This window comes from Poecilia reticulata, linkage group LG8 (assembly GCF_000633615.1).
Source record: "Poecilia reticulata strain Guanapo linkage group LG8, Guppy_female_1.0+MT, whole genome shotgun sequence".
NCBI lineage: Eukaryota > Metazoa > Chordata > Actinopteri > Cyprinodontiformes > Poeciliidae > Poecilia > Poecilia reticulata.
In genome coordinates this window covers 201310-211128 of record NC_024338.1, presented here as the reverse complement: position 1 = coordinate 211128, position 9819 = coordinate 201310, and the positions used below count along the sequence as shown (strand labels likewise).

General features: G+C 37.1%; 1 protein-coding gene across 3 annotated transcripts in view; it reads left to right on the top strand.

The window, feature by feature from the left end:
* Positions 1-393: 393 nt before the first annotated feature.
* Positions 394-9819, top strand: part of abcc1 (ATP binding cassette subfamily C member 1 (ABCC1 blood group)) — a 100266-nt gene continuing 90840 nt past the window's right edge. For all 3 annotated transcript variants that reach the window (XM_008415001.2, XM_017306192.1, XM_008415000.2), the window contains exons 1-2: positions 394-580; positions 7541-7717. In XM_008415001.2, coding sequence (XP_008413223.1) covers positions 533-580; positions 7541-7717 — 225 coding nt within the window. In that variant the 5' untranslated portion in view covers positions 394-532. The remainder of the gene's footprint in view (positions 581-7540; positions 7718-9819) is intronic.

The following is a 9819-nucleotide window of genomic DNA, read 5'->3' as shown; positions in this document are numbered from 1 at the left end:
GAAAAAGCTAAATTATTTATTTAACAAATTATTTATTTATTTCACTCATTTTCTTCATTTTTTGATTTATTTTACTCATTTTTTATTTATTTCACCCATTTATTTATTTATTTAATTTTGGCTGAAATGGCTCTCCATACTTGTGCACACTCTATGACAATGTGAAGTAATTATTTTACCTTGATAGCAGAATTTGAAGTTTTTATTTTAAAGTAGAATAAAAACAACAAAACAAAGACAAATAATGCTTCTTCCCTGAGACTTTCCCCCCCTAATACTTGTATAAATGCAAATAAAAGACAATGAATTGATTCACTGCAGTTGGATAGTCAGGCCAAACCTGAAAAGATATTCTCGGTAACACATCTTTTTGACAGTAGGTGGCAGCACCTTGCTTTTTTCACTACTCAAAAGAAGAAATGAGAAAACAACCTTCTGCTGTACCTTTAGATTAGGTTTACCTTCTGGTTACAAAACAACTGCTGAATATAAAAAAACGAAGAAAACTGTGGGGATCTGAACGTGGCGGCGAATGGGGCTGGAAAGGTTCTGCAGTTCGGACAGTTCGGATCCGTTTTGGGTGCGTTTCTTTTCGGTCCCTCTTTATTTCCTCTGTCTAAAGTCGTCTGCCGGCCGGTCGGCTGTCGTTAGCCGCCGGGTTGCACATGCTAACAGACTGTAGCTATGACCCCGGAAGTTTGGTTTGGGTTTCCCTGACAGAGTCAATGCTGGTCTTTGTTACATAATACAGCTATAATAAGCCATTTACTTTAGTCTCAACGTTTATATACTAGTCTAACAGAATTGAATGTAGTGTTCCGGTGTCATTGTAGCAGAGATTGAAGTCTATGATGTAACTAACCTACTGGATCGTGGCAACTGAACCAGGCACGTGACACACGATCACTAGCAGCGATCAGTGATCAGTGGGACAGTAAACCTTAGATTTATACAGGAGTTATGTAAAATGAACTGGTTGAAACTATGCGTGCGCAGATGTTTCTAAATTGCAGGTGACTATGTCGATGCCTGCTGAAAAATGCTACTTATGTTGACAAAACCGTTTGCAAAACTTTACTATAAATCCCATTTGACGCATATGTGTTTAATGTTGCATGTGAAAATGACGTTTCAAACCAAGCAGCATTCAGTGCGCTTTGAAAACACCGCATTTGAGCATAACCACATCAATGAGTAACAAGACATTCACATTTAGGTTCACCAGGATAAATGAATTTCAACTCATGATTAACCGCAATGTAAACATAAGTGAAAAGTTTCTGCTTTTTGTAACCAGCACTGATCTCAAGTACCTGTAGTGAGTTTCTTAACACTTCTAGCAGTTGTGGTTTTGGCTCAAATTCTGTAATGCAAATGCCCTTTTTCTGAACTTTTTTTAAGTGTCGCTAAACAATGAGTTTGGTGTCATAATATTTAATAAAATTTAAATCACATACCTGATGGTATTGCTTGTGGTGTTTACGTGTCCAAATAGAGGAATATTAAGTAATGTCAGTAAATTGTACTGCAAAAATAATCTCATCTAAATAATATAAAGTTAACAGCCAATTAACACCAACTTGGTTGGTGGTGATATCCAAATTGACAAGTTAAAATTATAATAATAAAAGTTCCTACTATCGGATGCCACCAACAGATTATGAGTCATATCTACAGTATTTGTTCGTGTGTTCTCTACTGGGAAACAGTTTGCAGGCTGTTGACGAGGGGAAATAAACTTAAAAACAAAATGAGCGGCATTAAGATTTAACTAGCAACAGTCAAACAGGGTCATCAATGCAGATGTTTGTAAAAAATTATGGGTGTCGTTTCCTGATCAAAACGCGACAAACAATAAACGAATATGAAAATGTCTCTACTTTCTCTAAGAGCTCTTCAAAACATAATAATTCCTTGTATATGAAGGAATATTGAAGAATATATTGAAAGATCACCAAAATATACTGTGGCGGATACAATATATATATTTCACACCCGAATGTACGCTTTTATTGTGAAGGGGAGAAGGTGAGGTGTGAAGACACCAACGGTTGTTATTCATTTGATTTTTGTTTGGAAGACATTGAGAACAAATCAGGACTCAAATGACTTTTTTGTCTTTTTCTGCTGACTTCCACAATACTACACTTCAGGAGGAGACTAAACAGTCAGAATTTGTACTATCATCCAGCATTGTTAGTACTGACGATTATTTTACATTTTCTCAGTCTTATATTGACTGACATGCAATGCAAACATATTAATAAATGTAAACAGTTCTGATATCATGCAAACTGATTCATTGCTCATTTAATGGAAGCCACATTATTTCGTTTTCACTTTAAGACTTCGCTGGGCTGCAGAAGCAAAGCTGTGCACCTTGGTAATCTGACAATATTCTTACAGTTAAAGTTTGTCTGGCAAACCTGTTAAACAATATTACCTCCAAAACGCTGGCAGCAAGTGAATATTATGTTTTTTTAGACAATAAGATAAACTGGTCCAAAACGTTAACCAGACGACAGTGCTAACTAAACTCGTACCAGCGGTCGCTGAGTTCCAACAGCGCTGTTTTACCCACTAATCTATATGGGCCGTCAGAAGTCCGACAATCCTACTTGTCATTGATCGTCATCTAACGGACACCACGCACTTTAAGAAGCGAACCTGGATTAACTGGTGACACTTTCAGAATCTGTTTGAGTGAATATTTTAACCCATTATAAGACAATTGTTTTTTCAGCATTTTCTCCTATGGTTGAGTTTATGGTCACTTGATGAAAAGAATAAAGATGTTCAGTTAAATTACAAGAAAAAAATATCAATAACGAAGAAATGACACTGCTACATAGCTCTGCAGTAGCCATGTCTTCTGTAAATGAACTAGGATATAAGCTATAACATGTTACAGAAACAGTGTTTTACAAGATTTTACTATTGTTTCTGTGGATATCTATTTGAAATATCATACAATATGAGGGAGATATGAAATAACAGCTAGTTGATCTTTTTAAACATTTTATTTAAAATCCCACGGCTCTTACAGTGGCGCAGTTGATAGAGCTGTTGCCTTGCAGCAAGAAGGTTCTGGGTTCGATTCCCGGCCCCGGTCTTTCTGCGTTGTTTGCATGTTCTCCCTGTGCATGGTGGGTTTTCTCCAGGTACTCCGGTTTCCTCCCACAGTACAAAAACATGACTTTCAGGTTAATTGGTCTCTCCAAATTGCCCCTAGGTGTGAGTGTGTGTGTGCATGGTTGTGTGTCTCTGTTGCCCTGCAACAGACTGGCGACCTGTCCAGGGTGACCCTGCCTCTCGCCCGGAACATTAGCATTTAATACTAGACAGCATTAAATACACTCATAAGAGAGCTCTCGGAAATTATACAAAATTTGCTTTGTGGTGTTTTGTCAACTACCAGTCAAAATGTATGTGATTTGTGGATTTTAAACATATTTATTTTGTATTAAACTCTGAAAGTGTTTAATATAAAACACTTTCAGAATAACACAAATTACAAATTACACAAATTACTTCCACAGTCAGTAATTTGTAGAACCAGTTTTTGCTATAAAAATTACAGCCAGTTTAATAATCTTCTTCCCCTTAGAGTCTGAAAATATATATCTTTACTGAATGTCTCAATAGATCAATATTGTTTTTATTGTTGCCTTTTATATATATTTAGAATTATAGTACTTGTTAACTAATCTCTAAACAATATTGATCTACAACATTTGACATTTGAACAGATTAGTATGCTTGAAGCTCCATTAACGGAAAAAGAATATACCAATGCAATAAATTGTATGCCAACCATAAAGGACCAGGGTCAAACGGCTTTCCGGCTGAGTTCTATAAACATTTTGGGGTATGCTTAATCCAAGACATTTAAAAAGGAATAGAAGAAATAAAACAAACTGGTATAATTTCCCTTAATTTAACAACTGCTATTTACAGTTCTTTCCAGTGGTCTGTTCTGACAAAGTCACTGTCACCTCTTAATCAATGAGAGTTTTTGAAAACTCACTAATGAATACAGATATGAAAATTATAATCAAGACATTAACAGAATTGAGAAAATAATTTCATCCATAATTAATTCATTTCAAACTAGCTTGATTAAAAACAGACAATCCTCATACAATATATGGAGACTTTGAACTTAATGGCTTTAACACATCTTTAAAGAAGATTCAGACATTGTAAATTGTCTGTTACTACCCAATAGTAAGTCCCTCCTACTCCTCACAACTCTTTGGACTCACTACCGCCCAGTTCTCTGTCTAACAGGTCCGGAAAATCCCCAGAACTCGGGTCTTACCCTAGAGATAGTTTGTGGAGAATTATCTGTTTAAACTGGGGGCAGAAAGGACTCGTCTAGCCCTGACTACCTTCGATCCAGAAGTTATGACCCTTTACAGTTGAGGAGCAATCAGCTGAGTAGCCCTCACAGCTGCATAACCCCTACAACCACTCCTGTTAACGGTAGCTCCTCTCCTAACATAACGGCACTTGTTAACGGCTAGAATAAGTTCAGTGACTTAGATTTAATATTGCTAAACAACATAACTATCAATAATCCACCACATTTAATGCTACAATTATTTTCATATGTAATTTTCATAATTGGATATTCTGAAAATATCTAATTATTTTAGATAATTGGATTACATGTAATCTAATTACATGTGGTTATCCTTAGATAACTACCATGCAATATGGCAATATGCACAAGCCATATGACATTGGGATTAAATGATTTCCTAGATTGTCAGAACTGTTTAAACACTTCTTTAGTTGGTTGGATGAGTAACCTGGAAAATAAATAATTAATTTGAGGAACTATTTTCATTTCAATAGTCGCTGTTCTGCCAGCAGGTGAAAGTGGTAAATGTAACCATTGTTTAAATATATTTTGTGGTGTTTGTAAAAGAGGTATGAATTTAAGATTAAGTCTCCACATGGAATAATCACCAAATTTTATTGGAAAAATAAGCCACCAATAATAATGTTATCAACCTTACCAAAATCAAGACAATATGGAGGGCTAGATGCGCCAAATTTCTATCACCAAAAAATGAGATAATTTATTAGTCTCCTGTTGGATAAATGTGTCTAGAAAGCAATGCAGTACAGCAATAAAAACAGCACATCCAAAAAGGACAATAGCCATAAATACATAAAAACAAAAATAAATAAAAACACAAATGTCAGATCATCAGTACATCCCCATAATCATCTCATTTCCATTCACATAACTCATTCTCTTCATGCTACTCTTGATCACTGTCTGGACCTCCTAGTACTCTGTGCAGGCCCCACTAGTCGGTCATTTATCAGGCTAATGGAGAGTGGTGCAAACGAATGTTTCAGACAGTTTTATTTACACAAAGGAACCCTGAATCTTCTCCCTGAATTCAGGAGGACATATTCTGATGCAACCTATCTGACCTATCTGACAAGATGTTCTGATCTTGCCTGATGGTAGCCTCCTCAAATAGATGTGTAGAGAATAGACCCAGAGTGTTAATGATCTTACTTGCCATCTTCACCTGACTTTAAATTTGGATTTTTAATTTAACAGTAAGATTTCCAAACCATCCAGTAATGCCATATTTTAGAATAGAGTCGATGGTTGTCTTATAAAAGATCAACATAATAACAATCTGAGTTATCTAAGAAAATAGAGACACTGGTCAAGTTGCCGGTTTCTTTATAGTCAGAAGGTGGTTGCAAAAATGAGGCCAGCAGGTATCAATCAGTTATGGCAGATCTGAAATTTTATTTTATAATCTAAATTTGAGAGAAGGCAGACTAAGAAGAGGAACCTCTGGAACACTAACCCTAAGCAAGGGCGAGAATTAAACATTTTCTCCACCAGCCCCTTTGGCTGTTATATTTGATTTTTTTTTTAGAGATAGGGTGAGAAGCTCAGTCATTCGAGAGGGACTCAGTAGAGCCGCTGCTCCTCCACGTCGAGATTAGCCAGTTGAGGTGGCTCAGGCATCTGGTTAGGATGCCTCCTGGACGCCTCCATGTGAAGGTGTTCCAGGCACGTCCCACCGGGAGGAGACCCCAAGGAAGACCCAGGGCATGCTGGAGGGACTGTTTCTTGGCTGGCCTGGGAACACCTTGGGATTTCCCTGGAGGAGCTGAAACAAACGGCTGGGGAGAGGGAAGTCTGGGCCTCCTTTCTTAGGCTGCTACCCCCGCAATCCGGCCCCAGATAAGTGGGTGGATGGGTGGGTGGATGGATGGATGGATGGATCTTTTCCCACAGTTTACCAGTACCAGTTGGATTTTTGACTGAAAATAGTTTGGATGTGAAATAATGTGAGTGAGTTTGCCCATGCCATTGTAGCCTGGACTGTGTGTCAGGGTGTCTGCTTGAAAGTGACTTCTAAAAGCAATTGGTAGCACTGATTTTTATTTGGCAGAATCAAAGCAATGATTCTGAACATATTTTATTATTTTTGTACTTGAATTTTTAAAAATCCATTTATCATTTATTTTGTCTTCCTAATTTTACGCTTTCCACAATTACTTAAACGTTGTCCTTTGTCTAGATCGCAATACAGTACACAGCATTTTGTGGGTTTAATGTAGGGGTGCACTGATTGGTGTTCTCTAGGCGATTACCAAATCTTTAAAAAGCCTGACCTGCCAATTCTGATTTTAGCCAATACCGTTTTTTATTTGTCTGAAACATCGCTAAATATAACAAGAAAGTTGCTGAATTGGCGAGAGTGGGATAACTTCAAACATGCAGACATGACCTGGTGGTCCAGTTTGTCAGTCTCATGGCAGAGCAGAAAGAGGACAGTGGTTAATTTTTAGACTTTTTTTGAGGTCCATAAGATCGGAGGATAAAATCAACTTCACATGGAAGTATTGGCCAATCACCGATCTCCCAAAACTAAGGAAAACAGCGTTGATAAATCAGTTGGGCGATTACTTGGCGCACACCTACCGTATTTTCCGCTCTATAAGGCGCACCTTAAAACCTTCAATTTCCTCAAAAGCCGACAGTGCGCCTTATAATCTGGTGTGCCTTATATATGATCAATGACTGGGGCAGCCTACTATAAAATGTACTCGGAGACACTTGTAGAGTACAGAATAAATCGTGTCCCGTATAGGTTCAATACGGGATGGGTTGCAACACTAACCTTAGCGTCTGTTCTATGCGCCTTATAATGCGGTGCGTCTTATAATGAAAAAAGTTTTAAAATAGGCCATTCATTGAAGGTGCGGCTTATAGTGCGGAAAATACGGTAGTTTAATGTTTGATATGTCTGTATTTTGGACTGGTTGTTTGAACATTTAGCAAGTTTTCTTTGTTAACTTCAGAGCTAATTTATCCTCATTGCAATCTCTACAATTCCCAAATTTATGCCAGTGCATAAATTTACTTCTTCCTTCATGAAACAGGAAGAAGTAAATTGCCACTTATTAGGATTATTCATAGTCAAATCTTTTACTACTTTTTGGTTTTACCATGCCCTTTTCCAATCCTTTTCAATCCATTTGTCTCCGACAGGATTGGAACAGTACGTGGAACACGTCTAATCCAGACCTAACTCAGTGCTTCCAAAATACCGTCCTGGTGTGGGTGCCATGCTTTTACCTGTGGATGTGTGCCCCCATCTACCTCCTCTACCTCCACAGTCATGGCCGTGGCTACATATGTATGAGTCATCTCAACAAAGCAAAAACTGTGAGTGAAAGCCTTTGGTCTTATTTTCTGCTCTGCTTTTTTCTAAAGTTAAAAGTTTGGTAATACTTTATTTGAAGGGGGGTGAATAAGACTGTCATAACTCCTGTCATGAACATCAATAAGCCTTCATGAATATTTATGACTGTTGTCATAAAGCGTCATTCGGTAAATTATGACACTTTTAATACAATGATGACATTATTCAAAATGTCTTTGTTAAGACAACTTGGCATTAACCAATAAATCATTACTGTTTAAACTACTTTTAATAACATAAAGTTGCCTAATTTTTAAAGTGCAATCAGTAATAGTTTTATAACAAATTTATATCAGTAATGATTTCTTGGTTAATGCCAAGTTGTCTTGGGGCTTATTCATGTTCATGACATGTGTTATGTTATGTTTATGAAAGTGTCATGACAGTCTTATTCACCCCCCTTCAAATAAAGTGTTAAAGTATTACCAAAAGTTTTTTTTTAACTTTAGTTAGAAATTCTTTTTTTAACTAAAGTTACATGTACAATCTTGTGTTTGCATTACTGCTAATATGTTTTTGTTTATGACATTATCATCATATGATTCCTCAGTCAATATATTGACTCTTTTCAATTCATACGTGTCTGTGTGGGCTTCATTTTCACATTTTTGTCATTTATGTTTCCTCCCTATCTGCCTGCACTTTTACATGCTTGCTATAGATCAACTTGTTGGGGTTAGGTCTTTCAGTCATACACACTTCTTTCTTTTGTACGTGGGTCATGGAAAATTATACTGAAGGTCATGGAGAATCATGGAAAAGTCAGGGAATTCTTTTTCTAAATACCAGTGGGAACCCTGTTTTTTTTTTTTTTTAAATATAATACTTACGAATACTTATACATACATGTCAATTTTGCACACAGCACTTTTCAGTTTTTTATGTGTAAAAAATATTTTAAAATCATGTATAATTTTCTTTATACTGCACAATTGTATGCCACTTTTTGTTGATCTGTCAGAAATATATTCCCAGTGGAACATATTGATTGTGGATGTAATGTGAAAAGTTTGGAAAAGTATGGAAAAGTTCAAGAGGTATGAAGACCCCCTGAACTTGTCAGTTTAATGCAGAGGTTCCCAAACTGTGGGGCGCCGTGCCATTGCAGGGGGACGCGGAAAGCCGTCTGGATGGATGGAAAAAAAAACAAAAAAAAAACATGAACGCTGTATGTGCTGGGTTTTTACCTTAGAATGGCCAACTCTCTGTTATTCCTCTGTCAATTTGATACAGTAGGGCTTCCACACTTCCCATATCTGTGTCCTCTGTCACTTTTATCAGCAGTTAAATCTGTTTAATCCGTTGTTAATATGTCTTAACCAGTTTTTCCGAGCCGCCTTTAAACGCAACATGAGCGCTACAACGCTCGCGCTGGGTTTCCACCTGTGCGGCAGTGAAGGAGACCTGCTGCCGTGCAGAGCTGCTCAGGTGTGTTAGAATCATGGCAGCAAACCAGCAAAACGCAAAGAACTTTTCACTGTTTTTCCCCCAAACTAACTGACTGTTGAGTAAAGCTGTTTGATGCAGGTAAAGTTAGCTAAAAGATGACTAGTGTCATCTTTTAGGTTATAATATATTTTTGTACAATCTCTGGCTCAATCTTCTTCTCACGGATCCCAGGTTCTCCCAACGGGCCGAAGTGAAGCCACACCGAAAACAACAATGAGTGTTGACGTCATTTTTTAAATACCAGATCTCTCTGTGCTAAAGCTCTATTAATTAATGATTTCATCACCGAGAATAATATTGACGTTATGTTTCTGACAGAAACATGGCTGAATGACAATAATGAACCAATCGTACTAATTGAATCAACGCCTCCTACGTACAGTTTTTTAARTGAAAATAGAAAACACAAAAAAGGAGGAGGCGTGGCTTCAATATTTAGGAATACCATGAACTGTAGTAAATTCTCTTTTGAATATCTTGGAATCGAGGTAAAAGGCCACAAACGAACTTTGACACTAACTCTATACAAAACACCAACATATGTGGAAAATTTCTTTGCGGACTTCAATGAGCTTCTATCTCTCATATGTATTGATTACGATTGTTTGATAATTGT